The 24,350-nt window shown below is 41.9% G+C and overlaps 1 protein-coding gene across 2 annotated transcripts in view; it reads right to left on the minus strand.

Moving 5' to 3' along the window:
- Window positions 1–24,350, minus strand: part of NELL1 (neural EGFL like 1) — an 866,603-nt gene that overhangs the window by 456,876 nt on the left and 385,377 nt on the right. For both annotated transcript variants that reach the window (XM_059070155.2, XM_059070156.2), the window contains exon 13: window positions 3,241–3,366. In XM_059070155.2, coding sequence (XP_058926138.1) covers window positions 3,241–3,366 — 126 coding nt within the window. The remainder of the gene's footprint in view (window positions 1–3,240; window positions 3,367–24,350) is intronic.

The following is a 24,350-nucleotide window of genomic DNA, read 5'->3' on the forward strand; positions in this document are numbered from 1 at the left end:
GGTAGATGGTGCTTTCATTTGCTGAGATGCAGAAAATTGGAAGAGGAGGAGGTTTGCAGAGGTGGAAGGAAATCAAGAGTTCTGTCTCATACATGTTAATACGAAGTGCCTATTAAATACCTATGTGTAGATGTCAAGTTGAATATATGATTCAGAAGCTCAGGAGAAAGACTGGGACTGGATAGAAATTTAGGAGTTATTAACATAGAGATGCTGTAATGTCATAATACTGAATGGAGGCATCTGAAAAGATGATATGGATGAACAAGAGAACAGGGTCCAGGGTAGGGCTCTACAGTACTCTAACCTTTAAGATATCAGCAGAGGAAGAAGAATAGCTAGGGACACTGGGCAGGTGTGACCAGTGACATAGAAGGAAAATCAGGAAATACATTGTCTCAAAAGTGAATAAAATAATGTGCTTAAAAAAGGAAGATGTATTCAGCTTTACTAAATGCTGCTGAGAGGTCACAAAAGATAAGAAGATTAGACTGAACAAAATGGAGCTCATGGTTGACCTTGAAAAATGTAATCTCTGTCGAATGGTGCATCTGGAAGACTTAGTGGGAGTGGATGAAGAGGGTGTGTGAGGTAAGTACATGTAAGGAAGGCAGTAACCACTGACGATGCAATTAAGACGTTTGCTATGAACAGAAGCAGAAAAATGGGCAGTAGATAAGAAGAAATCTGGGATCAATGGAAGTTTTTTTTAAGAAAAATATCTTATCCCCAATTCTATGACCTATGGGGGAAGTCCAAAAGCCCTCACTGAGATTTCTGACACTCCTGAGAGGAGGCTGTGGTGACTGTGATTGTTGCATTCATGTCTGTATAAATGTGCTTTGGGTGGCAGGGAAAGGATCGGAATGGTTACCTCTGCCTCTGAGGTCACGATATCCTATACACACATGTACCTTTTCTCTCATTGTCCCTCATGTTAACCTGCATTCATTGGGGTCAGAATGGGGAGCGTCTCACCCAGTCTTCAAGGTGGCAGATTTTGCTGAAGGTTGGAGGGTCATGAGGAAGACTAGCTCTGCATACTATACAGCAAAACCACCACAACAAAACCCCTCACACTAAATATTCCTCCCCTTAAAAGTCCTTTCAGCCATCCTTTCACTGAGCAGTTTTCATTGACCCCTGTCCTCCACAGCACCCACACTTCTGCTCTCTGGCTGGCTCCTCTCTCCTCCCTCTTTTTTTTTTTTCTCTCTTTTGTTCTAACTTGTCTATTCTCTCTCAGACAAAATACATGTGCAAACAAAACAAAAAGTTTCCCTGCAGAACTATTTACTCTTTTTTTTTGGATGGTGCACCCACTGATACTCATACACTTGCCTTTTACTCCAAACAACACATTTCTCTTTCTTAAAGTAACTCTGGAGCTAGTTCTTAAAATACTACATTTTCCATCTGGTTGCATATATACTGTACAAACTACCAGGCAGAGCACCTGTCCTTAAGAGGCTTTCAACAAGCACCAGCTCTTGTCTTCCTCCTTCAGTGAAGAAAATAAGTGCAGAGGTGCTACGTATTCTGATATAATTTCAACAAGGCCTTTCCACCCAGTGGTGCCTTCATCAGGTCTGAGTTGCATGATATGGTGCCTCTGTGCTGGGAGACGATCCACTGCCTGTGCCTCATGTTAGGGTTAACCTAAGTCAGGACCTGGACAGACCACTGAGAACAGAACAAGACTCATCTGTAATATCACAGATTTTTAGACTGTATTTGTTTACAGGTCCAAAAGAGTTTTGCCCCCTTAAAATGTTTGGATCACAGCATAATGTTTATGAAGTCTCTTTTTTCTCTGGGAATTTTGTAATAATATGTAAAAGACAGGTAAACAATAATTGGCCTACTGCAGGAGTCAGAATCTTGCACCAATCTGAAATCTTTTAGCCAAAGAACAGTAACGTAAAAATATACAACAATCAATGGCAAAGGTATTTGGACATACAAACATGCTTCTCAAACTTTTATAACTTTCTACACCTCTGAAAAGGCCATTCAAAATAAAATATATTGGAGCTTCCCTGGTGGCGCAGTGGTTAAGAATCCACCTGCCAATGCAGGGGACACAGGCTCAAGCCCAGGAAGATCCCATATACTGTGGAGCAACTAAGCCCGTGTACCACAACTACTGAGCCCACATGCCACAACTACTGAAGCCCACATGCCTAGAGCCCATGCCTGCAACAAGAGAAGCCACAGCAATGAGAAGCCCACACACCGCAACGAAGAGTAGCCCCCACTCGCCACAACTAAAAGAAAGCCCACGCGCAGCAATGAAGACCCAATGCAGCCAAAAATAAATAAGTAAATAAATTTTTTAAAAAATTAAAATATATTAAGAAAACAGTGGAATTCCACTGTGAGTGAAAATAAATTAAAATTAATTAATTAATTTAAAAAATCATTTTTTATATAACAGTCATTAGGACAAAGAGAAAGATGCCAAGAGTCAGAGAAATACACAGCATGACTGAAATCTTGTATTCAAGGAGCCCCTTCCTTATAGGTTACAGATTGGACATTTAAAGACATTTCATCCAAGAGAAGAAAGACTCAGATCTTCTACCACCCTTAACCAATTTACTGTTCCTGTCTCTGTGTTCATGATTTGAATGATAATGGAACCCCAAACCAAATGCCCACCAAGCCAGCACTGCTCACACAGAGGCAGTGACGACAATACCTGGAGTTCCAGTTTGGTGCTGGCAGCCCCGTGATAAAGGGAAGAAGAGGGACAAAACTAACAATAAGCATGTCAGTGAAAAGTCTTGACTGGCTCCCATATACCCAATCTGTGCCCACCAGATACTCTCGCTCCTGCTTTAAATTTAACCTCTTGTCTTTCCCAACGAGAACAAAGTACATTTTCTCACATAAGAACATATTTCATCTTGATGGAAGGAAAATAGTTTGATACTTTTCTCATTTTGGAACTGATGTCTCTAAGTCCTTCAGTGTTACCATAGGCAACTGGGTCTTCAATCTCAAATCATATACCCATGCACGCATGCACACACACAGAGGCAGAAATACTGGGAGTGGAAATAAATTAGGCAGACAAAATTTCTCTTATTATCACATCATTCCTAAAAAGTTGATGATAAGATAATGCAAGAGAAGAACTAGTTAGTTAAAAATAGTACTTAGAGCTAAATATAATGACACAGATATGGCACAGAGAAGGACTGAATCAGAAAAGCAACATTGTTTCTTAATGCTCACCAGTACAAGAGAAGTCATCCACGCGAATGTATCCTGGGACACAGTCACAGCGATATAACCCAGGCAAGTTGACACACACAGTGTTGGCATGACAGTAATGCATCTTAGCTGCACACTCATCAATATCTGAAGGAGAAAAAAAGAAGCAATATCACGGTTAGTCAAATGGTTGAACTGAATGTAATCATCTTACAATGAAATTAGAAAAAGCGAATGCCCATTGAAGCCAAGAGTAAAAGCAAGATGTGTTAAACACAAAAGCTTAAGTGCAAATTCAGCTAATGCAGAAGATCCCATCTTAACCTGAAAATATTTCTAGAAAGATGCATGGTGGGACACAACAGTGAAGAACCTAAGTATGAAGACTGAATATGTTATTATTAATCTCTAACCAAGAAAGATGCTTGTTTTAAATGTCCAAAATCAAGGAGTTCTGTGTCCAGGCATTGATACCAATGAATATTTATTAGGTGCCCACTGTACATGGTGTTGCTTTTATCAGAGAGATAAAGGGAATCCTGCACCTCTCTGCTTGTTTTTCTTACTAAGACATGCTTTTAATCCATCTGTTACAAAATGATGGTGTAGCCACTTTCTCCCACATTGTACTGTGAATACAGACTACAGCTATTGTCTAATGCAAATTAATGTCTTTCATCCCTTAATCTGGAGATGCATTCCATGTCAAAGAATAATGGGCTGATTCAACAAAAAAGATCTTCTCTCTTTGGAATGGAGATCAGAGCACCACCTGCTTTCTCATAAAAAGTTCATGGTAAGAATTAAGATAAACTACAACCTTAAGTACAGAGTTTAGACTTTTCTGGAATTTATGTTTTCAAAAATGGCTTTACAGCAATCTACAGATTCAATGCAATCCCCATCAAACTACCGATGGCATTTTTCACAGAACTAGAACAAAAAATTTCACAATTTGTATGGAAACACAAAAGACCCCGAATAGCCAAAGCAATCTTGAGAAAGAAAAATGGAGCTGGAGGAATCAGGCTCCCAGACTTCAGACTATACTACAAAGCTACAGTCATCAAGACAGTGTAGTACTGACACAAAAACAGAAATATAGATCAATGGAACAGGATAGAAAGCCCAGAGATAAACCCATGCACATATGGTCACCTTATCTTTGATAAAGGAGGCAAGAACATACAATGGAGAAAAGACAGCCTCTTCAATAAGTGGTGCTGGGAAAACTGGACATCTACCTGTAAAAGAATGACATTAGAACACTCCCTAACACCATACACAAAAATAAACTCAAAATGGATTAAAGACCTAAATGTAAGGCCAGACACTATCAAATTCTTAGAGGAAAACATAGGCAGAACACTCTATGACATAAATCACAGCAAGATCCTTTTTGACCCACCTCCTAGAGAAATGGAAATAAAAACAAAAATAAACAAATGGGACCTAATGAAACTTAAAAGCTTTTGCACAGCAAAGGAAACCATAAACAAGATGAAAAGACAACCCTCAGAATGGGAGAAAATATTTGCAAACGAACCAACTGACAAAGGATTAATCTCCAAAATATACAAAGCATCTCATGCAGCTCAATATCAAAAAAACAAACAACCCAATCCAAAAATGGGCAGAAGACCTAATAGACATTTCTCCAAAGAATATATCAGATTACCAACAAACACATGAAAGGATGATCAACATCCCTATCATTAGAGAAATGCAAATCAAAACTACAATGAGGTATCACCTCACACCATTTGGAATGGCCATCATCAAAAAATCTACAAACAATAAATGCTGGAGAGGGTGTAGAGAAAAGGGAACTCTTGCATTGTTGGTGAATGTAAACTGATACAGCCACTATGGAGAACAGTATGGAGGTTCCTTAAAAGACTAAAAATAAAACTCCCATACAACCCAGCAATCCCAGTACTGGGCACCCTGAGAAAACCATAATTCTAAAAGAGACATGTACCACAATGTTCATTGCAGCTCTATTTACAATAGCCAGGACATGGAAGCAACCTAAGTGTCCATTAACAGATGAATGGATAAAGAAGATGTGGCACATACATACAATGGAATATTACTCAGCCATGAAAAGAAATTTTGCTTTACAGAAGAGTGGATATCATGACAGTCAAGAGGAAAAATGTTTCAAGAAAGGAGTAATGGTCAGTTTTGTCACGTGATGCTGAGAAAGTTGAATAAGATAGAAAGAGAATTATCCATTGGATTTGGCAAGAAGTTCACTGCTGCCCTTGGCCTGATAAGAGTAGTCTGGGGAAAGTGGCTGGCAAAGCTTGACTGGAGTCAATTAAAGAAAGAATGAAAGATGAAGGAGGCAGGAAAACAAGGCAAACTTTTTGAGATATTTTGTCATCAAGAGAAGAAAAACTGTAGTAGTAGCTCTAGGGAGACTCGATGTGAAAGACAGTCTTGTTTAAAGACTCTCTCGTGATGGAAAAGATCACAGTGAGTTTATACACCATTGGGAATGATTCAACACTAGTGAAGAAAACTGACTATATAGAAGAGAGATCAGATCTTTGCAGAAGCCAAGTCCTGGGGAGGCAAGAGGAGTTGTGTTCCAGTCCACAGATGGAGCAAGTCATCTTTACAACAAGAATGAAACCAAGAGATAAGGGAAGAGGTGGAGATAAGTTGGCATATTGGGTGGTGGAAAGATGAAGTAGTTCTCCTTTACTTGCTTTTTTATTTCCTCAGTGAAACGAGAAGAAAGAGAACTAGGAGAGGAAGGAGGTATTGGATGTTTAAGGAAAGGGGAAAAGTTATGAAATAATCATTTTGGAAAGAAGGAGAGAAAATTTACTAGAGAGTATACTAGGTGGCTGCAGAGGCATGTGTGATTTGTGGCCATAAATATTAAGTGAGAGCAGTCAGCATGGCCATGTGTTTTTTTCCTGTCTCATCCAGATATCTGGGGTAGGGGCAGGGTACTTGGAAAGTTAGGTGTACCCAGAGATGAGTTTTTAAACAAACAGGAGGGGTAAAAAAAGAAATAAGGGAACTGAAGTTGCAAAACAAAGAGCTGATGATAATGAGATGCCAAGGAACCTCAGCTATCAAGGACAGAAGTGAGGACAGTAAGACGGATGTAGACAGTTGAAATGTACGACCCAGATCTCTCCTCACAACTGAAGAACTTATTCCCCCAGCTGCCTGAAGTACTGCCTGCTAACGATCTTCAGCTGTTAGCCTTTTAGGAAAACTGTCCTTGACTGAATCGAGCTGCCTTACCTTTAGTTACACTGCCATCCTGAGGACAACCTTCAATGGAGGCTGGTTCTCCTTTACTCCAACTCAAGATAAGTGTAAAGGACTATCCCAGGTTCAGAGAACTCATTGAGATGAGCTAAATCCACCCTCTGCCCAATCCTGTATCTTTCCCTTCCCCCACATATGTTCATCTCTACAGCACTCCGTAACAAACTTCCTGCACGCCAGTCTCCATCTCAGAGTTTGCTTCCTAGGGAACCCTAACTGCAGCAGGAATCCTGACGGAGGCAAGGAACTATTCCAGTGAGAGTACTGAGCGTGTGAGCTGGAAAGCTAGGAGATGGAGTTATAGAGTAATGTGCTTGACACTAAGATTTCAAAGGTGATTTAGTTATTGTTGATTACAAGGTCTTTCATATGTGACTATGTGAGAGTAGAAGAATCGATCATTGTAAGTGAGAGACTAGGACACCAAGAAAAGACAGGTATAGGAGGGGGCTAGTCAACATTAGTACTGTTCATCCAGTATTACCAGTTTTCCTCTTCCTGGGTACATAATACAACTGTACTTCCCCACCCTCTTCAAAGCTAAGCATGGCTATATGACAAAGCATGAATCTGAGCAGGGGCATACCACCTCGGGGTGGAAAGATTAAGGGCTAGCATCAGGCTTAACACATTTCCTTCTTCCTTTCCTGGAAAGTATGGGAGCACAGAGATGAAGTCTCTTTCAGTCTGGATCCCTGAATGAGGAGCAGGTCACCAGACCAGTGTGATGGACACGTTTCATGACCCAGAAATATGCTTTTGTTAGTTTAAGCCACTGAGCCTACTCTGACTAGTACAAAGAATGACCATGAGAAACATCTCAAAGAAGATCATTAAGCTTGATCTTGAAAGATGAACAGAAATTCAGCTTAGAGATTGGAGATGAGGAAACAGAAGGGAAACTACAGGGGCTAAACTTTTTGTCTTTGCAGAGTTAGAAAGGGAGAGGACCATTTAGTCTGTACATTCAAAGAACACTAATTAGCCCTCTACTACACTCTGAGGCAGAGTGATGAAGAGAACTCCATCATGGACCTCGTAGCCTGGCAAGACACTGAGCAGAACTTATATGTTCTGCCAATAATGTGAGATCATTTCATGGGGATTTGACCTAGTCTGAGAGGTTCAGAGAAGGATTCTCTATGGAAGTGATTGCTCATCCAAGACCTGAAATAGAAATGAAACAGGTGAAGGGGAGGGGAATAACATACCAGATAGAAAAGAATAAGAAGAATTCGTTAGAGGAGGGAACTTTGCCTATTTGAAGAGAAACTGGAAAGATGAGCTTGGGCCAGACCCTGGAGGCCACGTAAAGGAGCCTGGGCTTTGATCACGGCGGTGACACAGTCCAATTTCTGTTCTTAAAATATCACTCAGCTGTAGTGAAGAGGATGGATTGGAGCAGGGCAAGCTGAAGGCTAAATCACACTGGTATTTTACTCACAGAGATGCAGCCACACTGAACTCATTCTGTACTGCTAGGATGCCCAGCCATTATTTAAGATGAGAAACTAGTCAAGACTTTCCTCAGAGGCAATTCAATCTTCCACCCATGGGCCACAGCTGCCAACCAGGCTGCTGATGGCAATGACTGTTTCTCTGTCATGGACCCTTGTCAGCTCCTCCGAGAGAGAAACTCCTGGCTCGCTTCCCTCAGGTCACTGCATAACTGCTGAGAGGCGTCTGCCTCATCTAGATTCGAAGGAGTTACTTGGCCATAACAGGTTTATTTTGATTCAAACAGCCAAGCTATCTCCTTGTTTCATAGGATGCGAAGGCCCTGAGTAAAAATATTTTCAAAAATCAGAAAGGGGATGTTAGGAAACCCCAGAGAGAATTTCTCACATAGGTTTATCCCACCCTTGCTCTCTGCGAGCCACCTAGGACCCCATACCCCATGGCTACACATCCTGCCACTCTGCTGATGTGTCTTTGAGTTGCTTTTGTTTTCAATTCACACCATTGGTAATTCCAGCCCTTGCATATCTAATAATGCTCTGGTACCAGTCCAGAAAGAGGAAGAACCAAAGTAAGGCAGAAAAGTTGACAAATGTACCAGAAAATTAAACTATCACAATCTTATCTCTGTTGCTTATCTTCTGTCACACAAACAGCAGATAAAAAAAATCACTTCCTGGTAAAAATGATGGTAGGGAGAGAAAAAGTGTTTAGAGTCATCGGTTAGGTCCCTTGAGACAAGAGGATGGAAGAAAGTAAGGAACTGACAATTCCTCTAGTTTCAGGATGGGGACAGGGGATGGAGGGGAGACACATCTGCCTAAGCAAGACTGCCTCTCCATCCTCAGGGAAAGGCACAACCCCGGAGACAGTTTCAAGAGCGCTTCACAAGCAAGTCTGGTTATGCAGAGAATCAAAATAGAATTAACATCTTCAGAGACCTGGGATATCCTGAGAAAATCTTGAGAAATTGCAAACAACTGAGATTTTTCAAAATGAGCCTAGGACAAATGCTTTTTGTTCACAGACAAAAGATCCTAAAAGTTTATGAATAGTTACCCAGAAAAAAAGAAAAAGAAACAAACAGAACTCCCCAATTAAAGAATGAACTGACACTCAGAGAGAGAAACTAAGTGAGCCTAAAGCAATGAGGGGTTTTTTTCTTTTTTGAAAATATATAAATTTATTTATTTATTTATTTTTGGCTGCATTGGGTCTTCGTTGCTGCGCGTGGGCTTTCTCTAGTTGCAGTGAGCGGGGTGTTACTCTTTGATGTAACGGTATGCGGGCTTCTCATTGCGGTGGCTTCTCTTTGTTGCAGAGCACGGACTCTATGTGTGCGGGCTTCAGTAGTTGTGACATGCGGTCTCAGTAGTTGTGGCTCACGGGCTCCAGAGTGCAGGCTCACTAGTTGTGGCACACGGGCTTAGTTGCTCCACAGCAGGCATGTGGGATCTTCCTGGACCAGGGCTCGAACCCGTGTCCCCTGCATTGCCAGGTGACTCTTAACCACTGCGCCACCAGGGAAGTCCCACAATGAGGTTTTTAAATATAAGCCTGAAAAGCCATCTGACTTTTGCCCAGGTGGTGATGGTGCTTTGCCTAAAGCAGGTCCCTCTCTCAAGCAATCGTCCTTTCCAGTCTTATATTTACCCCAAAGCCAGAAGGCAAGATGAGGCAATGTTTGAGACTGAACTTCAAAGGAGAAGTTGAACACACTCAAGGCCAGGCTCAATCTAAAGGTTTGGATCAGTTTAGCAAGAATTTCTAAGAACCACAGGTAAGCCAGAAGGATGAATGGATAAAAATTTTAAAACACACCATTAAGCACAGTATGATACCAAAATGAATAAGAGGCTAATAGTTGCTAATCTCAAAAGGTAAAACTAGGAACAGCCCCTAGCACCTGGTTAATACCCAGTAGCTGTCATTTTGACATATGAGACACTATGCTAGGTACTCCACAGGTAGCATCCATCACCCCATTTATTCCACTTGACTACTTACTATAGGAGATAGGTACCCCCATGTCAAGATGAGGAAACCAAGGCTCAGAGATTATTAGATCACTTGTCCAAGGCATAAAGTCAGTAAGCCTAAGACCCCGGCTTTGAATCCACAGTCTCACTTCAAAGTTGGCATTGATTTCACTGGACCAGTTCTAGCCCTCCGTAACTTTTCAATCCTGTGACTATGTTACACGTGGCTGATGCCGTATCACAAAGTGTATGGAAACAGGCACATCTCCAAATTCTATGTCCCTGTGCAATACTGTTCGTGACATTTGTTTTGTATTACACTCTCTGTTAAAATAGTAAAGCTGTACTGTGCATCACCGCTTCTGTGGCTCTTTGATATTAAATCCTAACACTTTCATACTTTAGACTCCAGAGATCCAGGACCCCAAAACAGGTGATAGCATTCTGCTCTGAGCTGGAACCCTTGATACAACCTTTACTCACGATGCTTAAGACTATTGAAGGCCCCCTGTAGGATTAGAAACTAGTGACAAAGGGGCCCGGGTCTTTTATTAAATATTGTTAGAGAAACATCTATAAACCCCACTGCAGTATATATCAGCTGGAGTATAATGGGACTCAAATTGTGATTCCTTCTTATAGATGGCTTGTCACCTTTGAAATACCAGTGCTTGTCCTCTGTTGGTCTTCTGGGGTAATAAAAATACATGATTTATATCCCTTCCCAGGAAAATAAAGTAGTTTGTTTTCGTTTTAAGAAGGTATACCTATGGACTTTCAAATGAAATCTGATGTGGTATAATGATTCTTCACATATCACCAGCCTCCATCTGCATAAGACTGTTCAGAACAAACAGAGCTGAATTTGGCATTGTCGTCATTAAATTACAGTGTAGAGCTTGGGTAGCAAAGATAGAAACAAATGCAAATAATTCTCTAAATAAAACATTGTGATCTACTCAGACTTGTTACATAAGAATTTCCTAGAAAAAGGCAGCCCAGAGAGGGTTGGATGCAGAGGGTGGGGCAAGGGGGAGTAGGGGGAGAAGTTATGCCCCAAGCTCCCTGTGCACATTTGAAAAAGAAACAGAGTGAAGAAAGAAAATCAATATTTATTGAAACTGTGCTCTGTGCCTAGAACTGTGCGCATCTCATTTCATTATCCCCAACCATCCAATGGACTGCCATTAGAAACGACATGGAGAGCACCTACAATTTCACCCCAGGTTTCTGTGACTTCAAGAGCACACTTCTTCCACTCTGACTGTTGGACACGAGCGCTAGATTGACAGTCAAGAGTCAAGCTCCATTCTTGCTCTTTCTATTAGTTAACGCTAGCACTAGGCACTTCTCTAAACATCGGTTTTCCCATTTATAAAATGATGGGTTGGATCAGAGAGCATCTAAAGACTTCCCTGGTTCTAAAGTTCTTGACACATTCAGGGTGTTTCTGTCCTCACCATTCATCATAAACCCTGCCTCTGTAGCACTATATTCTGGGCCACCCCCTTTCATCCTCCTTCAATGAGCTTGAAGATGTTCCAGATGTCTTTTCCAAGACACAAGTCCTGGAAAATACTACTAAGATGACCTGAAACTGCACACTGTTCCTTGATACCTATTTTCACTGAGTTGGCATCTCCCCAGAAAATGAAGAACAGCCAGGACTAGCAGCAGACATTCAAACAACAGCACAGCTCAGGACAAGTCCTCCAGGGACTAGTAAAATAACTTGCAGAGCAATTCTCCCAGACTTCAATCTCCTGACTTTTCAGAAATCATGAGTTATAAAAACATGGTGGCACTGGGATTGATATTAGAACTGTCAATACTCTCCCAAATGTGTCACACTGGATATTTTGTAAAGTGAGGGCCTATATGGTCTCTGATTTGAACTTATAAAAATCCAGTGAAGCAGACAAGATATGAATTATTATGACCTTTTTCAGATGAGAAAATACAGACCTAGAGAAGAATTCTGACTTGCCCAAAGGTACACAGATAATCAGTGAGCTGGTTAACAGAATCAAGGTCTTCTAACTCTGGGGTTAGTGCTTTATCCAATGTTCCATGCTTCTCTATAATTATTGTTTTCTTCCTAAATCAAGGGGAGAGAAATTAAATGCCTATGGAATCTAGAAATATAAAACAAATGCCAACAGAAGCCAGGTAGAAGATATACGCTCAAAATATGTCCCTTCCCCAAAATAAATAAGGTATATATTATTTTTTCTAAAACAGAAATCAATCCCTCCTCCCTACCTTTCTTTCCATTCCCTCCCTCACTCTCTCAATCTCTCTCAATCGTTCTCATTTCTCTACTTCCAAGAACAAAGAAATGGTTCTCTCTTACAAGGTAAAAAACACTGTGCAAGGAGAATGATACATGGAAAATGACACTAAACCTCAGTGGGAGAAAGACAGTGGAAGAATTTGAACTGTTATCTTCACTTTACAGATGAGAAACTAGGGCCATAGGAATGGACAGTTAATTGTCTAAGGTCCCATAGCCAGGAGGTGTACCTGGACCGCCAGGATGTGAATTCAGGCAGCTTGGCTCCAGAGTCTGTACTCATCACTCTGTAGTATTGCCTCCCAGGGACTGTGGGCTAGATCTCTGATCTTTCTAGAGAAGTTACATACCCTAGTATTAATTTAACTTTTTAAAATAGTGGCTCCATTTTTTTTTTCAAATATTTTGAACCAAGCAAAACACATCTGCCTATCAGATTCAACCCACAAATGTCTGTGCCTTGAAGCATGTTATCACAAGGAGCTTTGGGGGGCAGGAGGGTGTAAGAGAGAGGGGCGGGAAGAGAGAGAGAGAGAGAGAGAGAGAGAGGAAGGAGGAGGATGGAAGGGAGGATGGAAATGGGCAAGGAAGGAAGGAGGAAGGGAAAGGAGGGAGAGAGGGAGGGGAATGGAGAGAACATGACAGGAAGTAAAGAGAATATAGGAAGGCAAAGAAAAGAGGAAGTAAGACAAGAAAATAGAAGAGAAAAATAAGACAATCTAGGGAACTTCCTATATAACATCTATGGACGGAGTTGTGTTCTCCCAGCAAATTCATTATGTTTATACACTAACCTCCAATGTGATGGCATTTGGAGATGGGGCGCTTGTGGGGTAATTAGGTTTAGATAAGGTCATGAGAGTGGTGCCGTCCTGATGAGATCAATGCCTTTTAAAGAAGAGACACGAAAGAGCATACTCTCTCTCTCTGCCACGTGAGGACACAGGGAGAAAGCAGCAATCTGCAAGTCAGGAAGAAAGCCCTCACCAGAACCCAACCCTGCTGGCACCCTAATCTCAGACTTCCAGCCTCCAGAGCTGTGAGTAAATTTCCGTTGTTTAAGCCATCCGGTCGATGGCACTTTGTTATGACAGCTCCAACTGACAAATACAATAACCCTTTAAATTTCTCTGTTGCCTGGTGAGATGAATTTTTACAGCATATTCCAAGATATGTGTCAAACAAACATGTTGCCTGCCAGATCAAATATTTGCAGATTAAAAATTCAAATAACCTTTTGGTCATCCCATGCATAGTAAAGAAATCTTCTCAAACAGGGTTAAATACATCATAAGGTAGAAGTTAGATCATTGGATTTTCTGACATTTTTAAAGTATTTCCCATATATAGCTATGTCAGATATTTGCAAATTCATGCTAAGATGTTTTTTTTCCCCCTGCTGGGCTCAATTTCAGAATTAAATACTGTCATAAAGTAACATCTCTTTGTGCCACTGGGAATCACAGCACACCAATTTTTAGATGACATTGGAAGAGCATTGTAAGATACCTCTCTATGATTTTTTATTTTTTTTTCTCCCAGGCTGGTATTTCTGACCTTGGAGAGTAACCACTAACTGATGCTGAACATCTGCAGGGAAAGAAGCACATTGAGTGAAAGGTGACTCATTCAGCTTTAGCTGTAGGCTGTGCTTCAGCCTACCTGAATCTATTAATATCTGAACCTTTCTTCAGCCAACGGTACCAGCAAAACCAGTGAGTGCTTCCAAAAAGATCCAAGATTTCCTCTGAGTTATGAGTCAGTTGGAAATGTGGAAGCTATGATGGTCTCTTGCCTTCCCCACCTCTGGGAAAGGAAATTCAAGAGCTATTAAGAGACTGCTGAATTGTAGAGGCAGTAATGATTCCAAAGGTCAGTGAGATGTGGTCCTTGTATTCTGGCTTTTATACTAAGTGAAAAAAGCGAGATCATACAGAACCAGTCCTAATCCAGTAAAGAGGCAGTCACCTGAACATGAACAAAGTTCTACTGGAAAAAGAAGTGGCTAATTCCATCAAAAACTACTGAGGAAGGTTTCACCCAAAAGATGTTTGTTGTAAGTCTTGAGAAGGCAAGAAGAAGCCTTCATAAAATGTTGATGGCCTTCCCTTATCACTTTGACTGGGCAGCAGTTCTTCTTTTTCCCCCAGCTTTATTAAGACATAATTGACATATAACATTGTGGAAGCTTAAGGTATACTATGTGTAAATTTGATACACTTATTGTTGCAAAATGATCACCACCATTGCCTTAGCTGACAGCTCCATCAGGTCACATAATTCCCATTTCTTTTTTGTGGTGAGAAGACTTAAGACCTACTTTCTTAGCAACTTTCAAATACACAATACAGTATCGCTCATTATAATCATCATGCTGTACATTAGATCCCAAGAACATATTCATCTTATAACTAAGAGGTTTGTACTCTTTGACGATCAAAAGATGAATGAAAAAAGACGTGAGATACACAACACACACATACACACACACAATGGAATATCATTTAGCCATAGGAAAGAAGTCCTACCATTTGCAACAACATGGATGAACCTTGGGAGTATTATGCAAAGTGAAATAATCACTTCTCTCCCAGACAGAGAAAGACAAATACCGTAAGATACCACTTATCTGTGAGATCTAAATAAGCCAAACTCATAGAAATTACTAAACTGGTTATTGCCAGGGGCTGGGAGTTGACAAAAATGGAGAGATGTTGGGCAGTTATTCTTTTGCTTTACAAAGATACACAAAAGTTAGCCAAGAGTGAATGAGATGGGAGACTGCAGTACCACCAGCCAAGCATCTACATCCTCTTTATCTCTGGTTGCACTATTCTTTCTAGAGGTAGCATTTATCGATCACTACTTTGTGCCATAGCTATAAAGCACTTTGCATGTATCAACCCATTTCATCCTCACAAGTACCATATGGATAGGTATATATTAATACTTTTATTTTATTTTATGGAGGCACAAAAGGTTAAACAGCTGGAAGGTGACCTCAGAGAATTGGAACCTTGGTATCTACTCTATTCTGCCTCTCTACAAACCACCTTAGCTTCCCCTTCCTCATATCCACTTTCCTCGGTTAATTAAATAGCAATTTCCTGTAGCCACAATTTGTCAAATTATTTATTCACCACCTTTCCCATGCAGTCAAAATAAAGTGCACAGAGGTTTCAGTCTTTTAAAAATAAATGATTTGGTGCCAGGGGTTTATATCTGATTCAACACAGCATCAAATTAACCAGTGATTAAATACCAGGCTCTGAATTACACAAACAAACAGGCACCTGTGGACCTATGGGCAGTTCGTTAGTGAACACGACCGGGTTTTAGTAAAACCAGTCCTTGTCTTCCAGCACCTGTATGAAGAATGATGATCAGCTGAATGTCCTCAGGAAGGACAGCTACTTCTCTGTGCCTTTCCCCATATGAAGAGATTCCTTAGATGAAACAATCTTCTTGAATTGAAATCAACATTATTCCCAACTCCAAATTTTTACACATCTGACTGAATCCATCTTATCTAATATGAAAGCCGAAACCATAAAGCATTTAAACTGCTCCTTAAAATTCACCAAGTCCAGACTCCTATGAAAAGTGATGGTTGAAAAAATTTAAAACTAAATGGATGAAGAGAAATGAGAAAAAAACCCACAGAATAATGACTCATAACCCACTTTCCTCTGAAAACACAATTCAAAAGTACAATGGAAAACACCACTCAAAAGGAGGAAAATGGAAGAGAATTGGGTTTTCATACAATCCACTGGTCTTGGAACTACTTTTAAATGGAAGAACTATTTAAAAAATAATAATAGGGCTTCCCTGGTGGCGCAGTGGTTGAGAATCCGCCTGCCGATGCAGGGGACGCGGGTTCGTGCCCTGGTCCGGGAAGATCCCACATGGTGCTGAGCGGCTGGGCCCGTGAGCCATGGCCGCTGAGCCTGCGCGTCCGGAGCCTGTGCTCCGCAACGGGAGAGGCCACAACAGTGAGAGGCCCGCGTACCACAAAAAAAAAAAAAAAAAAAAAAAAAAAAAAAAAGAAAAGGTTTTGTTATGAGGAAGAAAGAAATTACTCTAGATGCAGCTAAGCTATCTTTGGAGAACCCAGTGTCACCTCTGGCCTCCAAGGTACCTGAGGTTCTGAAGAAAATGCAGTCTCCACTCAGAGAGCTGTAGGAGAGCTGTATTCTGAGAGGAATTCAAGGAGGCTGAGAGATGGAGGGATGTTACTCTGCAGCGAGTTTGAGGACGTGGGTGCATTTGTTTACAAGGCAACAAGGGTTCCAGAGAACACAGTGCAATGGGAGGAAAAAGACCAGACAGAAAGAAGAATCAGCTCAAAGACATACAAAATAGGACTGGAAGTCGGGTCTAGAGGAAAACAGATCGGAAGACCTGGCAGTTCATGCAGTGAGTAAAGATGATGGAGATAAGCAGCAGCGTGGCTCCAGCAAGCCCGGGGGGAGGATCTTAGGCAATGGCAAAAGTCTGATGACGTTGTTCAGTCGACAAGTACATCCTTTGCTGGGGACCAGAGTGAATGCCAGAGAGTTCTTTGGGGCCAAGGAAGAGGCAGAACTAGTGGAGACTGCATCATGATGGCTAAAGAAACCCCCAAGAGGATTCTGCCCAAGTGGCAAAAGATGGCATTTGTGGGTTACAAGGATAACCACCACGGTTTGTCATCTGGGGTCTTGAGCTGGGGCCCTGCCTTCAGTGGTGTGATGCTGGTGCTGCTGCTTTGAATGGGCTCATGAGAGATGACTGTGTCCGTATCTTCCCAAAGCCACAGTCACGTCTTCACATTGGCTGCTTAGTGGTTATCGTTAAAGCATGGAAATAAACAATCGCTACAAATCAGGCCCCCTGCTCCCTGAACCAACATTAAACATTGACCAGCACACCACTGCCTGCCTTGCCCTTGTTCCTGTAACTCATGAGAAACAACATTCATGCCTCAGATTCCAAGCTGCCTCTTCTCTACTCTGATCTCACCAGGCCACCCTCAAGAGAACTGCCCACCTGCCTAGACTTCTACAGTGAGTCTGTTTCTAGTTCCACCTTCACTTTTAGGTACTCTCACACTAGACCTAGCCCTGGGCCTCCCAGGCCCCAAACCCTCCCATTGACTGCCCACCACCATGCTCTCCGGCTATCAGGTCTTGGCATGATAAATATTAATAGTAAACAAATAGATTTGAATGTAGATTCTCCTCCTGTACCTTGCTGTGTGACCTTTCCTACAAAATGGCTATTTTATAGAAATACCCACATTGGATTGTTTTTAAGAATTGATCAAGTGCGTAAATTGCCTGGAGTTGTGCCTGAAATGCATAAGGGCCTCAATTTTTTCCCATTCTAAGAAGCAGATATCATCATCATTATTATTATTGGGATACACAGTACTTCTGTGTGCCAGACACTCTTCTAAGCTCTTTACATGTATTAACTCATTTAATTGTCACTGGAACCTTATGCAGTAGTACCATTATTCACCCTGTTTCACTATGGGGAAAACTAGGGCACAGAAGAGTTAAGTAACTTGCCTAAGATCACACAGCTAAAAACTACTAAAGCCAGGACCCAAAGCCAGGCAGCTAGCTTCAGAGCTCTCACTCTTTACTGCTATCTTCCCAGTAGTCTCTATTCCCTATTCTCTTCACTCCTACTCCCCATGAATATTTCTAGTCTGCCTAACTTGCCAATCAAACCTAAGTCACTACTGACCAAAACCCTGAATTACTGAGTCCTAGTAACAGGCTTGAAGCAAGAGAATGATAAAGCTATTCAGTAAATATTATGGTAAACAAGCAGAAAGAAAGACAAACCACATCACCTTGGAATATACAATGCCACCTTTCGTGCTGTTCTCTTGACTTGGGGTGCTCTACTCACCTGTCCTTTTACTTTTTTAATTTTTAAAATCTTTATGCAATTTTTAAAGGTTACTTTCCATTCACAGTTGTTACAAAACATTGGCTCTGTTTCTCATGTTGTACAATACATCCTTGAGCCTGTCTCACACCCAATAGTTTGTGCCTCCAACCCCACCGCCCACCTGTCCTTTTAGCAAATATATGCTCATCATACAGAGCCCATCTTAAGTTCCACTCCACAAAATCCCCTGCATTCCCATTTTCTGTCTTTCCACTGACTCCCCTGTGGTGCCCTGTATATACTCCTGACTCAGGAACTACCCTGGTAGAAGAACCACTCTATCTCTTCAACTTCTAGAAAGTTAACTTCTGTAAATTTATATTGTCATTATTTCTGCATTTATCTTCTCCCCTGCTGGCTTGATTTTTTTTTTTTTTTTCCAAACAGAGAGGCTGTCTTAGAGACACTTCCATGTCCTTAAAACCCATGACACAAAGCACCTACTATAAAATATGGGCAAAATAACATTTGAAAACAAGTGACTTGATGATGACTAATTGGATGGATGGATAGCTAGATGGATAAATAACAAACGGCGAAGAATAAGACCTATGATGAGGGACTTCCTGGTGGAACAGTGGTTAAAAATCCGCCTGCCAATGCAGGGGACACAGGTTCGAGCTCTGGTCCAGGAAGATCCCACATGCCGCAGAGCAACTAAGCCCATGCACCAAAACTACTGAGCTTGTGCTCTAGAGCCTGTGAGCCACAACTACTGAGCCTGCATGCCACAGCTACTGAAGCCCACGTGCCTAGAGCCCGTGCCCTGCAACAAGAGAAGCCACCGCGATGAGAAGCCTACACACTGCAACAAAGAGTAGCCCCTGCTCTCCACAACTAGAGAAAGCCCGTGCAGCAGCAATGAAGACCCAATGCAGCAAAAAAATTAATTAATTAATTTTTAAAAATACTTAACTTAAAAAAAGACCTATGATGAATATCTTATACAGTAAAATTCAGAATCAGACGCACAGTCAGATAAGAGTTGGTCCTCCAACAATGGTCACTTTTTCAACTGCCTCGTTTCTTAGCTAAACACTGACAGAAAATTGTTTAAAATATTTGCCCTCTAGGGACTGAGGCAGTTCAAGATGATGGCATAGGAAGATCCTAAACTCTCCGCCTCCCATAGATACATGAAATCTACCACTACAAGTGGAACAACTCTCTCTGCAAAAGACCCAAAAACTAGCTCCACAACAAAGGATAAAAGGGCCACATCAAGATGGGCAAAAGAGGCTGAGATGTGGTCTCACCAAAACCCTACCCCAGGCATGGTTACCCAAAATTGGTAGAAATCTCACGAATATGAACTTTCTCCTTGAGGAACAAGGGGTTCATGCCCCCCATTAGGCATACCAACACTTGGAAACTGCACCAGAGAGACAAGCTTCCAAAACCTTGAGCTTTGAAAACCAGTGGGACTCATGCCCTGGACCCCAAAGGGCTGTAGGATATTGAGATTCCACTCATAGAGTGCTTGCACACAGACTCACTCATCCTGAGAGCCGGCACAAAAACAGACATTTAAAAAGAGCCCAGACCATGTGAGAAGATTCATTTGCTAATTTCAGAGCATCTGCCAGAGAGGAGGGGCCTGCTGGGACTCTCTCTGGGGCCGAAGTGCAGACTGGGCACAATATTTGCACTGTCTTTCTACCTTGTTAACTCCAGCAGGCAAGCACAGCACTCCATTGTGGCCCTGCTAAAGCCAGTGAGTGTGCCCTGGGCCTGCACTCTCATGCCCCCTCCCTGAAACCAGTGGGTGCCCCCTGGCCCGCCACTCTTCCACTAAAGCCAGCAAGCATGCCCTACCTCTGTACTTTCCCACTACCTCTCTAAAACAGAGGGGCACACCCAGCCAGCACTCTCCATGTGCCCTGCTAAAGTCGAAAGGCACACCTTGCCTTGTTACTCTCCTGTTGCCCAGAGAAAGCTACCAAACATGCCCCAGCCCTGCCCTGGCCCTGTGTACTCCCCCTGTCTTGTAAAGCCAAATACACAGCTCAGATAGGGGACATCCCTTAAGTATGCCTGACTCTAATGGTCAGGGGGGCTTATATTTCTAGGTCTCATGGGACTGAAATAATTGCAGAGAGTTTCTGGCAGGCTATCACACCCAGGGTAATGACTGCAGACTGAAATACACCCCCAGTTTTCCTGTGAAAAAGTCCTATCTACTTGTCCTGGAGATTCAGCCTGCAGGTCAGGCCTCAAGTTTGCCACACATCGAGAGGCTAGAGATGAGGGACACCATCTTTGCACTCTCCCTTGGCCTGGATACAGCTCACCAGTACCTCCTGGAAGGGAGCTTACACACTCATCTGGAGTGCCAATATTTGCAACTCTTGACCCCAGAGGACAATGAAAATTGCTCACTCTGTAGGCCAGCAGGTTTCATGGCAGCAGGCCACAGGACTGTATATATCTGCATACTTTAAAAGCAGCTGCCTGAGGGCCTGGCTTCCAATCAGCCTGAATTTAGGCACTGACTGAGATCCCTCCCTTTGGAACACTGACAAGTCAAGGCACACCCTCAACAACTGGAACTTATCAAGAATAAATCAGGCTGCTTGGATAATCACAAAGGTTGAAGAAACAACCAAGAGCTAGGGCAAGGTTGAACAACAGGTGCATCTCCTACACAAGGCCACTCCTTGAAGACTGGGAGAGGTAGCTGTTTTGCCTAATACATAGAAACAAACACAGAAAAGCAAGAAAAATGAGGAGACAGAGGAATATATTGCAAATGAAAGAACAAGATGAAATCCCAGGAAAAAAGTTTAATGAAACAAAGATCATTAATTTACCTGATAAAAAAATTCAAAGTAATTGGTCACAAAGATGCTTGCCAAACTTACGAGAATAGATAAACACAGTGAGAACATCAACAAAGAGAGAAAAAATTTAAAAGCCGAACAGAAGGCACAGAGCTAAAGAAAATAACTGAACTGAAAAATACACTAGAGGGGCTGAACAGCAGACTAGATGAAGCAGGAGGAAAGATAAGTGATCTGGAAATAGGGCAGTGGAACTTGCCCAAACAGAGCAGCAAAATGAAAAAAGAATTTTAAAAAGTGAAGATAGCTTAAGGAACCTACAGAACACATCAAGCACAATAGGGATCCAAGAAAGAAGAAAGAGAAAGAGGCAGAAAAATTATTTGAAGAGATAATGTCTGTAAGCTTCCCTAACCTGGGGAAGGAAAACATCTAGATCTAGGAATCCCGGAGAGTTCCAAACAAGAGGAAACCAAAGAGATCTACAACAACACACATTATACTTGGTTCTGAAGAACCTAGGGGCAGGACAGGAATAAAGATGCAGACATAGAGAATGGACTTAAGGACACGGGGAGAGGGAATGGTAAGCTGGGATGAAGTGAGAGAGTAGCACTGACATATACACACTACCAAATGTAAAATAGATAGCTAGTGGGAAGCAGCCACATAGCACAGGGAGATCAGCTAGGTGCTTTGTGACCACCTAGAAAGATGGGATAGGGAGGGTGGGAGGGAGATGCAAGAGGGAGGGTACATGGGGATATATGTATATGTACACTTGACTTACTTTGTTACATAGCAGAAACTAACACAACAATGTAAAGCAATTATACTCCAATAAAGATGTTAAAAAAAAAAAAAGACACATACTTAAAATGTCAAACTTAAAGATAAGGAATCTTAAAAGCAGCAAGGAAAAAACTTGTATGTACAAGAGAATACCCATAAGGCTAAAAGAAGATTTTTCAGCAGAAACTTTGCAGGCCAGAAGGCAATAGCATGATATATTCAAAGTGCTGAAAGGAAACAAACAAACAAAAAGTCTAACCAAGAATGCTCTACCCAGCAAAGTTATAAATCCGAATTGAAGGGGAAATAAAGAGTTTTCCAGACAAGCAAAAGTTAAAGGAGGAGAGGAACCAAGATGGCAGAGTAGAAGGATGTGCTCTCACTCCCTCTTGTGAGAACACCAGAATCACAACTAGCGGATGGACAATCATCAACAGGAAGACACTGGAACTCACCAAAAAATATACCCCACATCCAAAGACAAAGGAGAAGGCATAGTGAGATGGTAGGAGGGGTGCAATCACAGGAAAATCAAATCCCATAACTGCTGGGTGGGTGACTCACAGACTGGAGAACACTTATACCACAGAAGTCCACCCACTGGAATGAAGGCGCTGAGCCCCACGGCAGGCTTCTCAACCTGGGGTCTGGCAACAGGAGGAGGAATTCCTAGAGAATGAGACTTTGAAGACCAGTGGGATTTGATTGCCGGACTTTGACAGGACTGGGGGAAACAGAGACTCCACTCTTGGAGGGCACACACAAAGTAGTGTGCACATCGGGACCCAGGGGAAGGAGCAGTGACCCCAGGGGAGACTGAACCAGACTTACCTGCTAGTGTTGGATGGTTTCCTGCGGAGGCAGGGGGTGGCTGTGGCTCACCATGGGGACAAGGACATTGGCAGAAGAAGTTCTGGGAAGTACTCCTGGGTGTGAGCCCTCCCAGAGTCTGTCATTAGCCCCAACAAAGAGCCCAGGTAGGCTCCAGTGTTGGGTCACCTCAGGCCAAACAACCAAAAGGGAGGGAACCCAGCCCCAACCATCAACAGTCAAGCGCATTAAAGATTTACTGAGCTCTGCCCACCAGAGCAACAGCCAGCTCTACCTACCACCAGTCCCTCCCATCAGGAACCTTACACAAGCCTCTTAGACAGCCTCATCTATCAGAGGGCAGAGAGCACAAGCAAGAAGAACTACAATCCTGCAGCCTGCGGAACAAAAACCACATTCACAGAAAGATAGACAAAATGAAAAGGCAAAGGCCTATGTACCAGATGAAGGAACAAGATAAAACCACAGAAAAACAACTAAATGAAGTGGAGATAGGCAACCTACCAGAAAAGAATTCAGAATAATCATAGTGAAGATGATCCAGGACCTCAGAAACAGAATGGAGGCCAAGATCGAGAAGATGCCAGAAATGTTTAACAAAGACCTAGAAGAATTAAAGAACAAACAGAAATGAACAATACAATAACTGAAATGAAAACTACACTAGAAGGAATCAATAGCAGAATAACTGAGGCAGAAGAACAGATAGTAACCCAGAAGACAGAATGGTGGAATTCACTGCTGCAGAACAGAAAAAAGAAAAAAGAATGAAAAGAAATGAAGACATCCTAAGAGACCTCCGGGACAACATAAAATGCAACAACATTAGCATTATAGGGGTCCCAGAAGGAGAAGAAGGAGAGAAAGGACCCAAGAAAATATTTCAAGAGATTAGGGTAAAAAGCTTCCCTAACATGGAAAAGGAAACAGCCACCCAAGTCCAGGAAGCACAGCAAGTCTCATACAGGATAAACCCAAGGAGAAACATGCCGAGACACATAGTAATCAAATAGGCAAAAATTAAAGATAAAGAAAAATTATTGAAAGCAGCAAGGGAAAAATGACAAATAACATACAAGGGAGTTCCCATAAGGTTTACAGCTGATTTCTCAACAGAAACTCTACAAGTCAGAAGGGAGTGGCATGATATACTTAAAGTGATGAAAGGGAAGAACCTACAACCAAGAGTACTCTACCCAGAAAGGATCTCATTCAGATAGGATGGAGAAATCAAAAGCTTTACAGACAAGCAAAAACTAAGAGAATTCAGCACCACCAAACCAGCTCTACAACAAATGCTAAGGGAACTTCTCTAAGTGGGAAGTGCAAGAGAAGAAAAGGACATACAAAAACAAATCCAAAACAATAAAGAAAATGGTCATAACATACATAGCGATAATTACCTTAAACATAAATGGATTAAATGCTCCAACCAAAAGACACAGGCTTGCTGTATGGATACAAAATCAAGACCCATATATATGCTGTCTACAAGAGACCCACTTCAGACCAAGGGACACATACAAACTGAAAGTTAGGGGATGGAAAAAGATATTCCATGCAAATGGAAATCAAAAGAAAGCTGGAGTAGCAATACTCATATCAGATAAAATAGACTTTAACATAAAGAATGTTACAAGAGGCAAGGAAGGACACAACATAATGATCAAGGGATCAATCCAAGAAGAAGATATAACAATTATAAATATATATGCACCCAACATAGGAACACCTCAATACATAAGGCAACTGCTAACA

This window comes from Kogia breviceps, chromosome 7, assembly GCF_026419965.1.
Source record: "Kogia breviceps isolate mKogBre1 chromosome 7, mKogBre1 haplotype 1, whole genome shotgun sequence".
In the NCBI taxonomy this organism is placed as follows: Eukaryota; Metazoa; Chordata; class Mammalia; order Artiodactyla; family Physeteridae; genus Kogia; species Kogia breviceps.